We start from the raw sequence: 20,684 nt of genomic DNA, 5'->3' as shown, positions 1-20,684 counted from the left end.
CACCTGAGCCTCCATTTCTTTAAGCGTCTTCCCCAGCCTTGCATAGTAGTCATTGATGTGTCCCAGCAAGAATCAAGCAGTATCATTTGACAATCAGTGGATTCTTACCTGCTCCCATTAGGATCCTCTTCAGCCTCAGGTCCACATCCCATACCTTAGCTCCTGGCAGACAGCACACCCTTCTGTTCTCCAGATCAGCTTTGGTGACGGGCCTGTCTGTTCATCACAGTAGGGAGTCCCCAGTTATGAAGACCTGCCTTTTTCTGGTGTTGGTGCGATTCTCTGGCCTTCCTCCTGTTTTTTTTCTGGCGGCAAGTCCTCTCTTCTGTTCTCCCTGGCAATTTTCTGAGAGTCAGCCTGTATCCTCCTGGGGCTCCAAACTCTGGCTCTCTTCTTATAGCTGCTTTTCTCTTCTTCCTTGCCCTCCCACCTTCTGTTACTGCCTGCGGTGCCCCTTCTTCACTTTCCAACACAGCAAACCTGTTCCTAAGCAATATTTCTCCTTCACTGGCCGGTCTTTTCCTCTGCCTGGTTCTCATAATCACATGCTTCCACTGGCCACTTTCTTCACCCAACAATCTCCCCTCACAGTTCTCCAGTAAAGCTTGCATCTGTGAGTCTTGACTTTTTCCTTCAGCCTCCTCTTGCCTTCCCCCCTCACCTGCTTGAACCCCCTTCAAAACTCAGCCATCGTTTCCACCTGCATCTCCAAACCTCAGATTTTCTCTTCCATCAGCTCTAACAGGTGGCACTTCATACAAATAAAGATTTTTTGGGTACCTACCCCAGGGTAATACACATCCTGCAGTTTCCACATCCGGTCATCTTCATTGTCTTTTCCATTCCTGGGGTCACTACCACCTCCGCCTCTGTATCTATCATAGCCTTTTTGCCTAACTTCCTGTCAAGGAAAAGAAAAAGACCAAAAAACAAACAAACAAAAAACCAACCACCAAAAAGCAAAACAACCAAACACCACACATCCCAAAACTCCTCTTACTCTGACTCTCCTGTTTGCAGATCTGTTTGCTGGCTCCTGTTCAGTGTATTTTAGTTAGTCTATTTCGTTGCATGGCATTTGGGAGGACTTGGCAGGAAGAGTCTGTGTGAGAGAGGGTTTTATGAATAAAGTTGTTTTGGGTGTATGGGAGTTGCTTGATAAATACAATTATTATTGCAGAAGAAATGCAGAACTCTGACCTCAAACAGTTGGCAGTTTACTGTTGAAGTGCATTTATTTGTAATTTTAAGGCTAGTCACATATTCTATTAATGATTTCAAGATGTACATTTTTAAAGTATTTTTTAAAAAGCCTTTCAGTTCACCTATAGTGTTTTACCTCAGGCATTATACACCGCATATATCAGTGTTCATTTGTGTTGTCCTTTAAATTTTACATATTAGAGCTGGGGGAGTATTTTCATAGAAATATGTGGTCTCAAAGTGTTTCCTGGAAATATGTCTGTTTCAATGACGTTTTCATCAAGGTGTTTTGGTTCAGAAAGATCTCTCATGCTCGATAGCCTGGTTGGGTAGTGGGAGATGGTCACAGAGTGGTTGGACCCTTTAAGGGGAGTCAGGGACAAGGCAAAGTCTACTCCTGATAGGCTTCTTTAAGAACAAGCCCATCTCAGCCCACCTGTAGTAATTAACTGCGTAGGTGACCATTTGGCAACTAATTGACAAATGAGTACGTGGGCTTGTTAAAAGGCTATCAGAGCTCAGTGAGGTGCTCCTAGAGGATGTCTCTCTGATTCTCCAAGCCTATGGGGAAAGGAGTAAGTAGGGAAAAAGAGGCTAGCTGGGTAGAAGCTGGATGAGGCCTACAGCTGGCCTGAGTTACCTCCCTGCTCTGGGAGGAGGGCTGGGGATTCCTGATTCAAAGAGACAGTGACTATTTGCCACTTAGCTCTGGGAGGAGGGCTGCTGGGAACTCCTAGTCCAAGGAAGAGAGTGATTGTTTACAACCCAGCCCCAGGAGGAGGGCTGTAGTATGCCTGAATTATCACACAGGCCCAGATGGAGGTTGTTGGGCTCCTGGATTTAGGAGAGGTTGGAAGCCTGTTTTGATTAACACCCAGGCTCCCAGAAGAAGGGTGGATTTGAGGACTGAAGAGTTTGTACCCTGTGTCTCTCAAAAGGATCAAATTTTGATTTAAGTACTCTGGTCCGATAGTAAATCATTGCAAGGCCACAAGCCAAAGAATCCAAGGTGGCACCAGGCCTATGCTGTGGTACAAGGGAAACATGCTAGGCCACACCATAGAGAGCTGTGTTCAAATCACTGCTCTCCTTGATTGAGTGGTCTGGGGTTTAAACAAGCCCATATTCTGAAGCAGGGAGTTGAATATTGGTCTACGACAAACCAGTGCCCCCACCCACAGACCATACAGTATGACATACAAGTATGTCTGGCCTGCCCCTCATGTTTTGATTTAAAAACAAAACTAGACACTTCAACACAACACAACTTCATTTTCATGAAAATGTTTGAAAGGGTTTGTCAAGGTTCCTTCCCCACTCTGAACTCTAGGGTACAGAGGTGGAGACCTGCATGAAAGACCCCGTAAGCTTATTCTTACCAGCTTAGGTTAAAAACTTCCGCAAGGTACGAACTTTGCCTTGTCCTTGAATCCTATGCTGCCACCACCAAGCGTGTTAAACAAAGAACAGGGAAAGAGCCCACTTGGAGACGTCTTCCTCCCAAAATATCCCCCCAAGCCCTACACCCCCCTTTCCTGGGAAAGGCTTGATAAAAATCCTCACCAATTTGCATAGGTGAACACAGACCCAAATCCTTGGATCTTAACAATGAAAAAGCAATCAGGATCTTAAAAGAAGAATTTTAATTAAAGAAAAAGTAAAAGAATCACTTCTGTAAAATCAGGATGGTAAATACCTTAGAGGGTAATCAGATTCAAAACATAGAGAATCCCTCTAGGCAAAACCTTAAGTTACAAAAACAGGAATATACATTCCATTCAGCACAGCTTTTTTACCAGCCATTTAAAGAAAAGGAAATCTAACGCATTTCTAGCTAGATTACTTACTAACAAGTTCTAATACTCCATTCCTATTCTGTTCCTGGCAAAACCATCAGACAGACAGACCCTTTGTTCTCCCCCACCCAGCTTTGAAAGTAATTCGTCTCCTCATTGGTTATTTTGGTCAGGTGCCAGCTAGGTTATCTTAACTTCTTAACCCTTTACAGGTGAAAGAGTTTTGCCTCTGGCCAGGAGGGATTTAAAGGTGTTTACCCTTCCCTTTATATTTATGAGAGGGTTTGTTTTCATTCCAATATGGAATGAGAACAAATTTGCAGTTGCTGAAAAGCAGAATTGTGATCCTCTGGCCAGCTTTATTGGAGATTTTTGCTATTAATCTGAGAGCAAGTGGCTGGTGCTGGGAATTCTTCTATCACCTCAGTGGTAATTTTACTTCTAATTCTAAGCCTTTGGTACCCGGTTTCAAGAGCTTGTCTGTTAATGCAAAGCTGACCAATTAGAGGAAATCAGGAACTAAATGAGTTCTAAAAGAGCACAGCAGATATAGGCTTAATTCATGAAAGCTAATGAAGTAATAAGAGCATTACAAATAGGCTCAGTGATGGCTAGGCTGGGTATTTTATACCCCTGGGAAATCTATCAATGTTGGAGTTTGTGCTCTTGATCAGAAAGTGTGTCCACTTTGGTTGTTGTTAACTAGAGCAGGGATTAAGGGGAAAAGTTTATCTCTATCAAAAGCATCTCTGGTAGGATTAGTAATTGTATATGTACTTTAACTCAGTTCAACTCGCTTCTTCCTAGATGGCTTTTAGCTATGTAGTAACATTATTGCAGGATAATACAGTCACGGGGTGGTTTAAATTGCTTCAAATAAAATCTGTCTCAATCAAGTCACAGAAATCCCACAAGCAGAACTGCAGCCAAATTTATAAAACGTTCTGCAAACATAAGACAAACCCGTGGGATGAGAAACCATATTTTGATAGTCCTTGTGACATTTATACTCACTGATTATTCTTCAATTTCTTTATCTTTGCCACCAGGATAGCCTTGTGGTTTAAGGCATTGTGCTGTAAGCTTGGAGACCAGGGCTCTTTTCCCAGGTCTGCCACAGACTTCTTGTATGCCAGTAGAGAGGTAATGGAATTTCTGTACCTCCCTTTCACTTACTTCACACTGTGTATAATAACACTTCGTTATTGCACAGGAGCATTGTAAGGGCTCATTTATTAACGTTTGTAATGAGCTTAGAGATCTTCTGATGTAAAGTGTAATTAATCACTGGAGTGAGCAGATACTGACCCTTTTCCTGGACCCGGTCTCTTGACCTGGCTCAGGCTTCAAAGATTAATCTGAGATTTAATATCAATTGATTTCAGTGGCTACTCTTTTATAGAAAGCAATATGTAAGTACAATCGTTTCCTGGAAATCTTTGTTAAACTGTCATTGAATTTGAAAAAGTTTAAAGGGAAAAACCAAAAGATAACTTTGCAAGCAAAAAAACCCAAACATCTGAAAGCCAGAAAATTCCAAGGTAAGGCTAAACTTTAAAAACAAACCAATCCTAAAAGTATGCAAAATCACAATTAAGGTAACCTAAACAACCTTAACTCTGCCCTTCTTAGACCATATTCAGGTCAATCACTGTTAAGGTGGCAAATTTAGATAGTTTATGGCCAAGTGTGTTTTAATTTTGCCTAGAAGATGGCTAAAAGCATGAATTTCAATATTCACTGTAGCACAATTTACGAGGCAGCATTTGCAAAATAACCTTTGCATAATAGTTAACTCTTGGTTAGTTGTCAAAGGAAGGGGATGGGAAGAAAGGAAGCACACTGATAAGGGTACACTGCACAAAATGTGTTCCAAATTTCTCATGACTAAACAGAACTTTGAACTTCTGTTGGTTCCATTCCTTTGCCAAACTTCTGTCCCCAAATGTTAAAAACTAGTTTTCTCATTTCTAATTAAAAAACCTGACAGGAATATTTTCTGATGTATACAGAAGGGGTGGGCAAAATCAGTCTCTGAAAAACGGGTTGTGCCCTTCACTATGGGAGGGACTCATGTCTCTCTGGAACATATATGCTTATGTGGTGACCTCTGCACTTGGCTGGAAAGGATTAATGCAGAGTGAGAAGGGGGCCAATTAACCCAACAAGTCATAGCTGAGGGGAATCAGGTGGCCTGGTAATCCCCTGACTGAGTTAGGGTGCCCCCGCTGGAGAAACCAGCTGGGCTGGGAAAACAAAGACAGGAGATTGGAAGCAGAAAGGATGGCTGGGAAAGTCTGCAGTCACCCCTTGGGAGAGGGGGTTTAGAGGCTATAGGGATAGGTAGCCTGTAGTTACTCTCTGGGAAGGGAGAATTAGGAGGCTTGCAAATCCCAGAGAAAGGCGAGTGCTAGATGGGAGGAGAGGGCTCAGGGAAAGGCAGTAAGCCCAAAAAGGGAACAGACCTTGACTGCTGGCTAGAGAATCCCTGAGCCACAACCTCGAGCAGAGGATGGACCCATGTTCCCCTGCCAGCCACTGAGGCAGTGGTACAGACACAGTAAATGGGAAGGCTGCTTAGGACTACTGAAGGAAGCCTTCCTTACCTCAGAAGGGGAAAACAAATAGGCTGACTTGGATGGAGGGTAAACTCACAAAGAGGAGGCTATGGCTCATGCAGCTAGAGAGGGGCTGCAGATCCAGAGAGAGAAGCGGAGAGGTGGCGTGCAACTGTAGGAATGAGTGTTCACCTCTGAAGCTACCCCCCAGAAAGACCAGGAGGGAATGCCATCCTAATGGTAAGTGGCGCACCCATCACAGCTCAGAAAAATAAAAGGGTCAAATTCTACTCTGTCATGTCTGTGCAGGGGGTAGCAGAGCAGAATTTATCCTGCAAACTTAAAATTGGATCAATGCCATTTGTAGAATGTTTCTGTTCCCTGCATAGTAGTCTCCCCCTTGCTATCCTGGTTATGGATTGAAACCTCTGTATGCAGAAAAAGCTAGTTGCTGAAGTAAAAAATGTAAGATGTATGTTTGTTTGTTTGTTTTGGTTATCTGGGGAAATGTAAATTCCTTCAGCGCACTCTTTATTTGCAGAACAATTTGTGTCATTAAATGCGCTCTCCCATTTTTAAATAGCTAGAGCTCTCTCAAGTCAGCCTCCACTAGAGAACTGTCAGGGGACATCACTTTTCAAAAACAAGAAGTGACTGCAGGAAAAGAGAACTGACCTGGAATTTCATCAGGGTAGAAAAAGCTCTGCTCGCGTCTATATAAACAGCAGCTAATTGCTAGGACCCAGCAAATAAAATTGAGGGAGTCAATGTAATTTTCATACCCTTTCCAGCCTCCCTGGACCTTCCAAGCTTCCCCCAGTCTCTCGCCATCTGTACAGGCCCCTGCTCCCTTATCAGCCCCTAAAGCTCTGCTTTGTGCTTTTCCCACCTCTGCCTAGAGGATCTCAGGGTTCAGTTGCTTCTTTGGAACCCCAGTGATGCTATGAATTCCACCAATTGTGTGGGCTCACTCAGAAGCTTCTTTTGGATCTTCTGTGGCTGAGGCACCTACTTCTGTGTCTGCCAACATCCTCAGGGGTCTCATAAGGCTGGGGTAGGGGAGTTGTGGGGCCTGATGAGCATCCTAGGGCTCGTTGAGGGAGCTGGGGGGCCAGGAATCTGACCAAAAAAAAACTTTGTGTAGGGTAGAGGAGGTGCTGATGGATGGCAGGAATGAATTCCTGAAGCTGCTCAAGGAGTGGAAATTGGGAGTCTATAGGGGGGCTAAACAGGGAATGGCAGAGGTTGATCACTCCCTGTGCTGTGACCCCCTTCATGGGAGTTCAGAGCAGCAGGAAAGCCAGGGAGATGCTTTCCCCTTCAGTTCAGCTGAACCCCAAATCTTCTGCCAGACACTTCTTCCCCTTACTGCAGACCTTAGTGGAAAAGGCCAGTCCTTTGGACATCGGGAATTGGACAGGAAAATAGTCATGAGGGACACGCCCATCTTCTTCCAAGGTTCTGCAAGAGAAGTCCAGAGCCTGTGAATTTCTGTAAAAAATTCAGAAGTGGGATGCTATTTTTGCAGACCTTAGGAGGTCTGTAGCACCAGGACTTTCCCACACAAGATGGTGGGTGGCAACAGTGGTTAACTGAGAATCTGTAGCTGAAAGACTTAGTGGTGTTCCCAGTTCTGTTATCAACTGTGAATTCTTCAAGCAAATCTAGGATGCTTTTTGGGTTTGTGTCCAAATGAATGTGAAACTTGGAGGTTTTGTCTGAGTTTTGCTTTCGTCCTCACATTTGAATGCCCACAAGACCTCAACCTCAAAGCAAAATTCGAGGGCTGAGAATTCACACCCTGTAAAACTGAAGATGGGATTCACACAAATCCCTATGCTGAAACTGCTGAGTAATAAACAATGACCAATACCATACTTTGCTACAATACTTGTCCTGGGGCTTAAAAACAGGAAGAGCAAGCTACTGATATCACTCCTGTCCTGAACTTTGGCATAGTGATGTATAAATGGTTAATAAGCCATGATTTGAGGACTTTAGTAGCTCAGACATAGGTTAGGGGTTTATTACAGGAGTAGATGGATGAGATTCTGTGGCCTGCGTTGTGCAGGAGGTCAGACTAGACGATCATAATGGTCCCTTCTGACCTTAAAGTGTATGACTAACATTTGTCGGTTTCTTTGTTTAACCAACTCTGTCCAGTGAATAAAATGTCATTAATTATTTCATGCTAAGAATGCACCTGGCCAGCTGGAGTGGTTTGGATTTTCCTCCCCTACTCTTACAGAATGTGGGTGAATTGAGTATGAACTATCTTAAATGGGTCCAGACCATGTAAGTGACTTGTGTAGTTAAAATCACATTCATTAGCAGATTAGCCAGAAGGCTTGGAGCTAGTCTCAGCAAAAGTACCAGCCCATGGTATCTAAGCAGGAGCTCTGGGTGTCTTTTACCTCTAGAGCACCTGGCACAGACTATTAGACACAACAAAGAGGAAAGAATATAAAAATTGCTGCTTATGCTCTCTTCAGGCTCAGATTCCCTCACTAATCTCCATAATTGGTGGAAAATTGTGATAATTTTACTTAGCTTTTTATGTTCCACGATGATTATGATAAATTGGAGGTTTTTCCAAATGCCCTTAAAGGTAGGGTAAACACCTGAGCTGAGACTAAGCTATACTTTTCCTTTTAGACAAACTTAAAGGCTCTTTTTAATAATCTGTGACTTCAGACATCATACAGCACCTCTTACCTTAATGATGTGCCATTATTTCAGTCCATTATGGATGTGAGCTGCTGGAAATCACTCAGTATTTTTTGGCTAGCTTGAAATCCTTAATCAGGGTTTCTGCCCTGATTGACTTTGCTGGGCTGCAGGGTGTATGCGTTCTGAGATCTATGGATCTGAGAGCAGTAGGTAGTGGTTGGTACAGATGGGTTATATGAGCATGATGCACAGTTCACTGAAATTGGTGGAAAGACTCCCATTGGCTTCAATGGACTCCAGGACTTGTATATTAATAGTCCCTATAGCACATGTATGAGTCTGTTCTTCCCATATTTTAAGACTTTTAGGGGGCACAGCAAAACTGTTACAATAGGCTCTATAGGAATGCTCTAAATTCCTTAAAAGTATATTCTGTGGTGTTTTGGGCAATTGCTGTGGAATACGTTAGTATTATTTATACAAGTAGTAATTTTAAAGGTAATATTGGGGAAGTAAGACTCCAGTGACTAGTGGGCTTTGGAGCAGGCCCATAATCATTTACTGGCTAGGGTCTCCTTGCCGTATTTCTGGCTGACATTGGAAGTGTCAAATTGTGTGAGAAAGGAACTCTTCCCACTGGCTTTCCAACAAGTCAAGGAGTTATATACATTTGAAAAAGGCATCCAAACCTTTGGGTACTTATTTGAGGCTGTCTGAAGCTGACCTCCATATCTTGTGAGTTTCTGCTAACACTTTCTTCCTCAACTTTACCTTCTTGGTACTACTGCGAGGCTGCCTTTATATACATGTCTTAGTATTGTAGGAAAACCTTTCTTTGCTATTCTGGATGCCAGTTTCTGCGCAGTTCCCTTAAGCAGAGTTTTAACTTACTTGTGGTTAAATCAGGTAGGGGAGGTTCCTGACAGTGTTGGCTACATGGTGTGCCATTAATCTAGTTATACAGCCTGTTTGTTCTAACATGCTTTGACACCACGATTCAGCATGGTTTTGAAAGTCAATTATAAGGCCAGTATGGACGGCACCTAATTCTGCTTTGATTATAAATGTATATAGGGTGATATTTTGATTTGCTACCTGTTTACTGACTGCAATAAAACAAAACATGGACCGTGCAGGACCCTGTGTTAAGCCTGAGAATCTTTGGGCAGAGCAAAGAGTGTGACAGACGAAAGGTGGGGAAAACATTACCTGAATGCTGAGAGAAAACAAGGAGTCTAGCAATGTGTAAAAAGCTAGGCGCACACATGAAGCTAGAAATGGGGGAGGGAGACATGAAAAATTGAAGTTGACTCCAAGAAAGCCCAAACCCCTATATGAGGCTCTGGATAAATAAATACTGAGAGAAGAAATTCTTGTATCCTTCACATTTAGTTCTCTCAGGCCTGTCCTCCCCCCTTTCCAATGTCTCCTTTGCTGGCTGCCATTTCATTTCACTAAGTATTGTTAGCTTCTCCGAGGTACAGGGAAAATCCAGAGTAGTCTCTTCTCTTCTCCCTACCCCCAAATAAAAAAAAATCTGCCCTGAGATAACTGGGCCCATGTCTCTACTTTTACAAAGGGTAGAATTAAGAGGGAATCTAGCTCTTCAGTACCTACAGCACCCTGTCAGTTTTTTTCTCTTCTAGCTTTACCTTGGGGCCTGAAATTAATTTCAATGCAGTGTTTTGAATAAAGTTAGAATGCTTTCTGTATTAGCCCTTGAGTTCTTCTCCCAAAGGTATTCTCAGTCATATACTCCAATTAGGAAATAGAAACCAGTCCTGTGACTTAATTAACCAACTACAGTGCTCAAATAGCAAATTCTGAGTATTAGCAAGTATTCAGTAGATTTTTTTTTATGAGAAATTTGCAAAAAAAATCCAGAATTCAAATATATTAAACTATTCTTCAGAAATGTTGAATTATGAACAAATTATAAATACAGTGATCTGCTCATGGACATTTACAAACAAAGGGGTTACGTTAATTGAACAAATTATTTGGGGTGGAAGAGAAGTGGATTTATGTTAGAGATGACACATGGGGTAAAATCATGGCCCCACTGAAGTCCATGACAAAACTCCCATGGACTTCAATGGAGCCAGGATTTCACCCATGGTTTGGTAATTAAAGCACAGGACTAGTAGTGAGGAAATCTGGGATCTCTGCTCTGCTACAGGCTTGCTGTGTGGGTTTGAGAAATCACTTAAACAATTTGTCTGAGACCCCTCTCCCTATAAACCTTAATGAAATAAGCCTCAATACTCATTTTATTAAGTGCTTTGAGAAGCTTGCATGGACGATGCTATGGAAGTGAAAAATATTATTAATGAGGATGCTGTTGTGTTACATGCTTTTGTTGTCTTTTACCTCACCAGAGTGGGTGTAGGCAGACCTTTGCAAAATTTTTTATATCAGCTCAAACTCTGCAGTAAGGAGTGAATAATAATTGAATAAGGACTTTAGGGTTTGGCCTGTAGCCCATGTTTGAATTTCTGTGCTGACAAGAGCAGCAACAGAAGGCTTATAAACATGGACTGAGGTTCCCCAAAGTGATTATATAGTACTTCTCCCTAAAGCTGGCATCCCTCCTATAAACCCTGGTACCCTCCCTTCTTAACATAAGAGTCTTCATGAGATATGGTGGCCTCACTCCATCCTGGTCATCATGTGGTAGTGTGCGACTGCTCCTGTCGGTTCTGCAGAGTTGCCCAGTGTGGGCAACTGCCCCGTAATCTCTATGGGGTCTTGTGGAGGAAAGGGTACAATGAGGAGACACAGCCACTGCTAGAGCACGCAGGTACTCTATGAAAAGGGTAAATGGCTGAGATGCCACATAATTTCTAGCACGGTTGCTGGGCAACTAAAGTGGGTTCCTTAGCAACTGCTGCTTAATGATTATGGGGTGTCTCTTCACTTGAAATGTTTGTCTTTGTGAGCTACCTAGAAGACCTCTTCATATCGCTGAACCATGCATTGAGGTGAGATGGCCAGGAATTAGTAACCTAAATCTGGAAGTACTTATAGCTCAAACTGAGCTATATTTTGCAATTCTCATATTATTGACTAAATGGTCTTTTGATGTTTTTATTGTTTGTTTTTTCCCCCCAGCCTCATGCCACTTGCTTTTGTCTTCCTTTGTAACATTAGAGAGTAGCTAGCCCAGTTATGTGATCACCTTTTAATTATGCTGCTACTTATTGACGGAAAAGAACCAGAGCTAGATCCACTAAGTGGACTTGGACTCAGTTTTCCGGTACCTAACTTGAAGTGCCTTGCTGTCTAGTGGATGTACAGCCTGGAGTTAGGTGCCTAGGCCCCCTTTACGCTGCCTGGGGAGAGTCAGGTGCTTAAGAATGGGATCCACAAAAGCCAACCTGCTGAGTAGGGAGCTGCCTATGCTACTCAATAGGAAATCCAGGTCCTAAGCCCTGCCCCCAAAGGGAGTTAAGTTCCTAAGTCTGGGCCACAGGAAGGCATCTCCCGCCACTTGGGATTCACAGCTGTGAACCCTCTCCTGGAGTTAGGCACCTAAGCTCTTTCTCACAGAAAATAAGGAGGTGGTGATGCCCCCTTCCTAACCTATAGCTCAGTGGTTGGTACAGTCACTTAGGATGTGGGCAGACCCAGGTTCAAGTCTTCCCTTTGCCTGATGTGGAGTAGGAATCTTCTCCCCACCCCGAAGAGGATGCTCTGACCACTGGGCTGTTGGTTATTCTGGGTTGTGCTGCTCTCAATCACTCCTTTTTGAAGCTGTTCCACTGTGTACAAATAAACATGCATTGGGTCAGGGAAAGGATAAGACTGACTCTCTAGCCTGGGGATTAGAGCACCCAGAGGTATGTGGGAGACAGCCTCCAGTCCCCCTGCTCCACCTGATGTTTGTTTATTTATGCACAGTGGAACTGGTTCAATTGGAGAGACTGAGAACAGCTTACACTATAGCCCAGTGGTTATGGCGCTCTCTAGGGTGGGGGGCCTGATTTATTAATTTGGGCCCAAATATTGCATCTAAAGAGTCAAAGGTGTTAACATGACCCTGACTCTGTCCAACTTGAAATAGTTTTTAATGAGATTCTGGGTTTGGTACACAGAAATCTCCACCTGCTCAGTACCATGGCAAACACCTTATTAATAAAAGGTTAACAAAATTTTTAAAGATACAGAAAAGAAGGAAAAAAGTAAAGCATCTGAAATGTAACATTTAATAAGGCTTTCATTGTAACATCCCTTGTTTCCCTGTCCCTTTAGCTGTAGAGAGCCTTTAGAACGACAGCCCTCTCCCTTCTGACTGTCTTTCAGATGGTAATAACTGCTCTTTTTTTGGGAAAAGAGGAGAAGTTAGTTGAAATGGGCTGGAGCCGTTCTTGTTAAAGTTTGATCTCGTTGCCTTAAAGGCAAAAGGAGACCAACACACACACAAAATGCAGATTCTGTCTCTGGCATTGACTTTCACTGCTGGAAAACGCAAGCACAGCACGCAGTCTTATCAGCCATCTGAGTCCTGGCAAACTTGTTACCAGCATTGGCTTTTAGCTACCTTTCTGGCCACAGGCTCATAGCCATATTGCAAAAGAGGTCAATTCTTGGCCAGCTAAGCCAGGCTCTTATTAGAAAGAACAGAGAAAAAATAGGGTAGGAAGGAAAAGACACATTGGGGATGTGGAGAAGGAAGATGGAGCCTCACATCTAAGGTGGGTCTTTGGGATTTAGTTGGAGCCAGTGGAGGTGCTGGTATCATCTGGGTGGGTGTGGGAGTGAGTGTGTCTGTATTTCTCTCTCTCTCTCTCTCGTCAGGACATCTCTCAGATTAGAATGAAGGTCTAGGGTCCCAGAAAATGGCGGAGGTAGTTGCCATGATGGTGAAGCTTTCTCCTTCCCCGTCCTTCATTTTGCAGTCAGCCAGCATTCACACCTGTCTGTATTTTCCCCCTAAAGTTGTGGGTTTTTTAGGGACCCAAAAAGGGAGCACTAGGCAGAATAGTCTGTCTCCTCACTTTGTTCGCCAATTTGGCCTAATTTTCAACATGCCACTTTTGGTCACAGACTTCCAGTCCCGCACTTTTCTTTTTTTACTTGTCTGATCTTAATACAGTTCTTGAGTTATATCGGCGGCTTTTTGTTTGGACTCGCCTAGTGGGTTTTTTTTTGTCTCCCTTTCCCATTTGTTGTTGTAGGTTAGTGTGAAATTTTATGAACTTTCACTGACTTTTCACAGTTGTGCTCAGAACTAAGGAAAATAAGAAGGTCCAAATATTACATCAGCACTGAAGTTAAAATCCCTGCTTCATGTCAGGTGCGGGTGGGGGGTGGGTGGTAAATTGAGTCCAGGTCTCCCATAGCCTGGGAAAGTGCTCTAACCACTGGGATAAACATTATGCGGGAGTGGGGGGAGGGCACTTTCTCTTTGTTTTGTGTGGAGCCTCATCCAGTAGACCACATGTCAGAACACCCACCAGACTGGGGTGAAATAGGTGGGGGAACTGCTTGCTGGATCTTAGGCATGAGACAGGTGCCTAGACTGAGGTGATTGTGCACGTGTCCAGCAGCAGATTTTTAGGCACCTAGTTTAGTCCTACAGGAGGGGGAGATAACCGGGTTGAACTAACTAGAGCCTAGGGAAACGAGCTGGGGGCGGGAAATATAGGAGTTTCCCTATATAACATGTACATTGTGTTTACAGCTTATAAAACAACATGAAGTGAAATGCAGCTAGAAGCTTCTTAAACATTGATATCAATCTGAGTTAAATTAGAACTCCTGCAGTCAAACCCAACCCAGAGAGGATGATTTGTGTTCAGAACTGAAACTCCATTGCCCTTTTCCTCTTTGTTGTTCTGCTGTGGCCTGTTATTGCGCCACTCCAAACAAATCTGCTAAACCCTGTGATTTGAATCCCAGTAACAATGGCATTGATCCAGCAATGAGTGCAGTGTGGGTGGACTCCAGCCACTTGTAGAGCTCCACTTAAATCAATGGAGCTCTGTGCTGGTATCTTCCAGTGTGACACTTGTTGCAGTTATATGTGAACCAAATCCTGCATCATTCATAGGTGTAGTCCAAGCTATGAGCTTTGATTTTGCTTCTGCTTGTCAATCATTTTGAGAATCTTGCCTGAGGTCCTATAAAAATTTATAAAACTGTATTAAAACTGACTTTAAAAAGTAGGCTAGTAAGAGGTTTGTTTCCTTAAGCCTTTGATAGTCCCTAACTGACATCGTGGTCTTGAGTGTCTCTCAGAATATATTTTTAAAATCCTACATTGCATTGATAGTAAACTCTGCTCTTCACTTCACAGGAGGCCTAATTTTATTTTCTTTCCTAATATAAACAACCTCGTGTTGACAAGTACTTGTACAACACTTTAGTTATGCGATTGCTTTTGTCTTAACAGTACAAATCCTGCTTTTAAAAAAAAAAAAAGCAGAAGATTTGTTTCAGCTTATGAAACATTAAAATTATTCTAGACAGAAGGTGAGAGAGTATTTATTCACATTCTAGATATAGATATAGATATATTAGGGCTGTCGATTAATCACAGTTAACTCATGCGATTAACTCAAAGATTAATCGCACTGTTAAACAATAGAATACCAATTTAAAAATATTTATTGAATTTCATGTTTGACATTTTTCAAATATATTCTATTTCAACACAGAATACAAAGTGTACAGTGCTCATCTTATATTTTATTACAAATTTGCACTGTAAAAATGATAAAAGAAATAGTATTTTTCAATTCACCTCATACAAGTACTGCAGTACAATCTCTTTATCATGAAAGCGTAACTTACAAATGTAGAATTTTATGTACAAAAAATAACGTAAAACTTTAGAGCCTACAACTCCACTCAGTCCTACATCAGCTAAATTGCTCAGACAAACAAGTTGGGTTGCAATTTGCAGAAAATAACGCTGTCCACTTCTTGTTTACAATGTCACCTGAAAGTGAGAATAAGTGTTCACATGGCACTGTTGTAGCTGGTGTTGCAAGATATTTACATGCCAGATACGATAAACATCTGTATGCCCCTTTATGCTTCAGCCACCATTCCAGAGGACATGCTTCCATGCTGATGATGCTTGTTAAAAAAATAATGCGTTAATTAGATTTGTGACTGAACTGCTTGGGGGAAAATTGTATGTCTCCTGTTCTGTTTTACCCGCATTCTGCCATATATTCATGTTAGAGCAGTCTCAAATGATGACCCAGCACATGTTTGTTTTAAGAACACATTTTCACAGAAGATTTGACAAAACGCAAATCTACGTTTTGCGCAAATCTACGAGCTACAGCACTCGACCAAAGGTATAAGTGCTGTCCAAAATCTGAGAGGGACGAGGCGTGGAGCATGCTTTCAGACGTCTTAAAAAAGCAACACTCCGATGCGGAAACTACAGAACCCGAACCACCAAAAAAAGAGAATAAACCTTTTGCTGGTGGCATCTGACTCAGATGATGAAAATGAACATGCGTCGGTCTGCACTGCTTTGGATCATTATCGAGCAGAACCCAACATCAGCATGTCCTATGAAGATGAAGGGATGTATGAATCTTCAGTGCATCTTGTTTGTCTGAGCGATTTGGCTGACCTAGGACTGAGTGGAGTTGTAGGCTCTAAAGTTTTACATTGTTTTGTTTTTGAATGCAGTTATTTTTTGTACATAATTCTACACTTGTAAGTTACACGTTCATGATAAAGAGGTTGTACTGCAGTACTTATGAGGTGAATTGAAAAATACTGTTTATCATTTTTACAGTGCAAATATTTGTAATAAATTGATCACTATACACTTTGTATTCTGTGTTGTAATTGAAATCAATATATTTGAAAATGTAGTAAACATCCAAAAATATTTAAATAAATGGTGTTCTATTATTGTTTAACAGTGTGATTAATTGAGATTAATTTTTTCAATTGCTTGGCAGCCCCAATATATTTTTTTTTTTTTAAAAAAGGAAAAATTCTTAGCCATTTGCCTAAAGGAATAATTGGCTTGATTCGCTATTCTGCCTATGATAGGGAAATAGAATATTTAAGACACAAGGAAACAGAAATGATTGAACAGGTGGATTAATTTATGGTTGCACCAGGACTATTTAAACTTTATAAATAGATAAAAGTAAATGAAGAATTTCAGTTGTCCTATTATTTCACTGAACAGGATTTGTCAAAAGGAATAGGGAACCGGAGGCAATTGAATAACACTGATAACTAAATTAGCATCACTGTCAATTACCATTAAACAATGTTCACACATACACATTCCATAGTCTATATTAAATTGAAAGTAAATTAGTGTACATGCTCAGTAAACCTTCAATTCAAAATGCAAGCTAGCTATTAAGTGGCTAGGCTGACTTCTGCCCCTTCCATAATCTTTTCTGGAAATCAAAGTTCAGTATGCAGTCTTTCTCCTGTGTGGCCCTTCAGGCAGGTGAAGAGCTCTTTGCCAACTTTTTTTTGAAGGCACTGGTTAATTTGGATTTCTTACTGCATTATTCTGTTGGTGGGATCAATTGGGACAAAGCCAATGGAATAATGCAGACTCTCTTCAAACTTGACATATCATTCAAATTACATTAAATCCTGAGCATAGGTGATAATTTACATTCTAAATTTTGCATTTAAGTTATTAACAATTATATAGATTAGTGGCTTTCAACTTGTGGTCCATGGACCCCTGGGGGCCTGTGGACTATGTCTAAGGGGGTCTGCAAAAGACTTATTCTGTTCAGCCAGGTTTCAGGCTTCAACTGTAGATTCATAGATATTAAGGTCAGAAGGGACCATTATGATCATCTAGTCTGACCTCCTGCACAATGCAGGCCACAGAATCTCACTCACCCACTCCTGTGATAAACCTCTCACCTATGTCTGAGCTATTGAAGTCCTCAAATCATGGTTTAAAGACTTCAAGGAGCAGAGAATCCTCCAGCAAGTGACCCGTGCCCCATGTTACAGAGGAAGGTGAAAAACCTCCAGGGCCTCGTCCAATCTGCCCTGGAGGAAAATTCCTTCCTGACCCCAAATATGGCGATCAGCTGAACCCTGAGCATATGGGCAAGATTCACCAGCCAGATACCCAGGAAAGAATTCTCTGTAGAATAGATGGACAATAGATTTCCAAAGGCATTTGCATTTCCATTCAAAGCTTCCAAAGGGTCTGCACCTCTACTAGTAAATTTTTTAGGGGGGTTGCAAACAAGAAAGCTGAAAACCATTGATACAGACTCTAGAGAGGGTCAGGTCAACAGCTCACGTCGCTTTAGTGGAGTCACTGAGACATCATATGTAGTTCAATCAACGTACCACCCTTTCTCTACAGCTAAAATACATGCAACCATTCTACTGGTTGTAACGAAAGTGGTATGATAGAAACAAGAAACGTGTCAGAATTCTCACTAGTAGATTATTTGGCCCAACTGTTGCTCTTTAGACAAAAAGCAACAAAATAGAATTACACTTAAGAATACATATCACTGACTTAAGGGCAAAAATAATTATCCCCAAACCAAAGAAATACAGTGGTAAGTTTCTAATTAAAAGAAATGCACAATTAAGGCACACAAACAACAGTATTTCTACCCTATAGTGACACCATGAGGAGGGAGAGAGAGAGAGTGAATAAAATGTTTTTAAAAATTAGTTTAATTTCATCTGGGACCACAGATGCTAAAATACCGTAGTCATAAACATCTGTTTAGTGCATGACGTACTACAAGAAAGAGTTAAGGTTGTTTGGGTACCTCAGCTGTACAGATCTTACCTTCACATGTTTTCTTATCCTACACTTGCAAGTTGGAGCGCATTAAATCAGCCCCGGGCACCATAACTCCTGAGGTGTCCACACTGGTAAGGCACATAGAGCGTCCAGACTCCACAGCTGGAGCACCCCGGTAATTCACCTCCACGAGAAACATAGAGCTTGTTGCGCCCTGGCTGGAGTGCCATGGTGCCAGTGTGGATGCCCTGATCTATTAATACACTCTGACTGGCCTCCAGGAAGTGTCGCACAGTGCCTGTTCTAGCCACTCTGGTCGTCACTTTGAAGTCGACTACCCTGCCCTCAGGTAACCAACTGTCGGACCCACCCTTTAAATTCTCTGGGAATTTTGAAAATCCCCTTCCTGTTTGCTCAGCCAGGCATGGAGTGCTCTCAGCGAATCTTTCCAGGTGACCATGCCTCGATGTGCCAGGTGATCCCCAGTGTGGAGCAATGGCGAGGTGCTGGACCTCATCAGTGTTTGTGGGGAGGAAGCTGTCCAGTCCCAGCTGTGCTCCAGCCGTAGGAATTACGATACCTACGGGCAGATATCAAGGGCCCTGATAGAAAGGGGCCATGACCGGGACGCAGTGCAGGGTTAAATTGAAGAAGCTGCGGAATACCTACCACGAAGCGCTGGAGGGAAACAGCCACTCTGGTGCTGCCCCCATGACCTGCCAGTTCTACAAAGCTGGACGAGATACTGGGGGTGACCCACCTCCACGCCGAAGAGCACCATGGACACTTCAGAGGCCATGGCAGCCCAGAGTGCAACAAAGCAGGAGGAGGAAAGTGGGAGCAAGGGTGCTGAGGAGGATGGGGGCCCAGAGCCAGAGGACGTTCTGGCATCCCTAGATGCATGCAGCTAGGAGCTGTTTTCAAGCCAGGAGAAAGGTAGCCAGTCACAGCGGATGGTGCTTGGGGAAGAACAAATCGCAGATGAGGTGCGATAAGCAGCTTTTATTTTGAGAAGGGAGTTGGGGCAAGGACAGTTGCAGAAAGAAGGGTCAGGGCTGCATGCATGCCTAGATGCGGAATAGGGCATTGATGTGCTCTCTCACATCACGTTAATTGGCCTCAGTGATCTCATCAAAGGTCTCATGCAGAAGCTGGGCAATCTGCTTGCGCAGGTTCCTTGGCAGAGCTACTGTGCTCCTTGTCCCAGTCAGGCTAAAATGTCTATGCCACTGTGCTGTAAGGGGTAGGGGGGACCGTTGCTGCACACAGGCAAGCTGCATATGGGCCAGGGTGGAAGCTGTATTGTTGCAGAAGACCCTCCCTTGCTTCCCAGGTCACCCTCAGCAGTCAGATATCTTTCAGGACGAACTCATCCTGTGGAAAATGTGGGGACAGTGTGGAGTATAGGGGCCCCTTGCAGTTGTTGGCTTTCCCCAAGGCACAGGACCCCAGAGGACAGTATGCCCCTGGAACCATCAGTCTTCCCCCCCTCTCCCACCCCCTGTGGTTACTTACCATTTCAGGGCTCTTGTGGGTTATGTGCACTCGCCTTGGGACAGGCAGTTTCTGCTGTTGTGTGCACTGTGCTTATCTATAAGTTTGGCCAAATCATTGCTCTGTCTAGTGTTAACAATGCTGCCTCTGTTAAACGTTGCATTTTGGCTTTACAGATGCAACCTTGAGATCCCAGCCGTCCTTGTTACCAACGGCCGAAAAGCTGCAAAGACTCAGGAAGCAACTGTGAAGAAGCAAGGAGGACCTTCTGCATGGAGTTATGCAGCAGTCCCTTACTGACAATAAAGTACAGGAGTGGCAGGAGACCAAAAGGAGGGTCTGCTTGGAGAATGCGGATTGCTGGCAACAAACCATGGAGCAGCTCCTAAGCATTATGGAGCGCCAAGCAGACTCGATGTAGGCGCTCATAGCACTGCATAGGGAGCAGATCCGTGCCCCCTCTCTCCGCAGCCCTTGTCCCCAAACTCTTTCTCCTGTGCTCCCATGTTACCCCAACCCACTTTCCCAGACATCTGGTTTCTTATCGGCACCAGCTGCCTCCAACACCTTTAGCTTCACTGCCCAGCCCTGCAAACTACGACCCTTACCTACTGCACTCAACCCCCATCACCATACATTTTAGCCAGCTTGAAGTGCAGCACTCATTGCACGGCACTCCAGACAAGAAGACTGAAAATGATAATAGAACATAGGCAAATCTGTGATTGTTCCTTTCCCCACCCTGCCCCTTTCCCTCCTCCCACATAGCACAGATGTGTCGTGCCATGTGTGTTTCTCCAGCAGTTGTTTTCTTTTCAATAAATGAATTTTTTGGTTTTGGAAACATTTATTATTGCATTACGTAAAAGATAGCATAGCCCAGGAAAGCAACAGGCCCTGCAAGTCAGTGCATCATACGTAGCAAACACAAATGCCTACGAGCATTGGAACCACTGCACTTCACTTCCATGCAGGGCACTAAACCTTACTGGTGGCTTTCGGCATCAAATTGCTCCCTCAAGGCATCCGTAATCCTTACAGCCCCATGCTGGGCCCCTCTAATAGCACTGGTCTCTGGCTCTTCAAATTCAGCTTCCAGGCATTCAACCTCAGTGGTCCATGCCTGAGTGAAGCTTTCACCCTTCCCTTCACAAATGTTATGGAGAGTACAGCATACGGTTATAACCGTAGGGATGTTGTCAGCAGCCAGGTCCAGCTTCCCATACAGACAGCGCC

At 43.2% G+C, this 20,684-nt stretch overlaps 1 protein-coding gene across 1 annotated transcript in view; it reads left to right on the top strand.

The window, feature by feature from the left end:
• Nucleotides 1–20,292, top strand: part of RNASET2 (ribonuclease T2) — a 71,714-nt gene extending 51,422 nt beyond the window's left edge. The window contains exon 11 of the mRNA XM_043543201.1: nucleotides 19,625–20,292. Within this exon, the coding sequence (XP_043399136.1) occupies nucleotides 19,625–19,698 (74 nt within the window). The 3' untranslated portion in view covers nucleotides 19,699–20,292. The remainder of the gene's footprint in view (nucleotides 1–19,624) is intronic.
• The last annotated feature ends 392 nt before the right edge of the window (nucleotides 20,293–20,684 follow it).

The sequence above is a fragment of the Chelonia mydas genome, chromosome 3, assembly GCF_015237465.2.
Source record: "Chelonia mydas isolate rCheMyd1 chromosome 3, rCheMyd1.pri.v2, whole genome shotgun sequence".
In the NCBI taxonomy this organism is placed as follows: Eukaryota; Metazoa; Chordata; order Testudines; family Cheloniidae; genus Chelonia; species Chelonia mydas.
The sequence above is the reverse complement of the archived record's forward strand: the minus strand, read 5'-3'. Positions and strand labels throughout refer to the sequence as shown.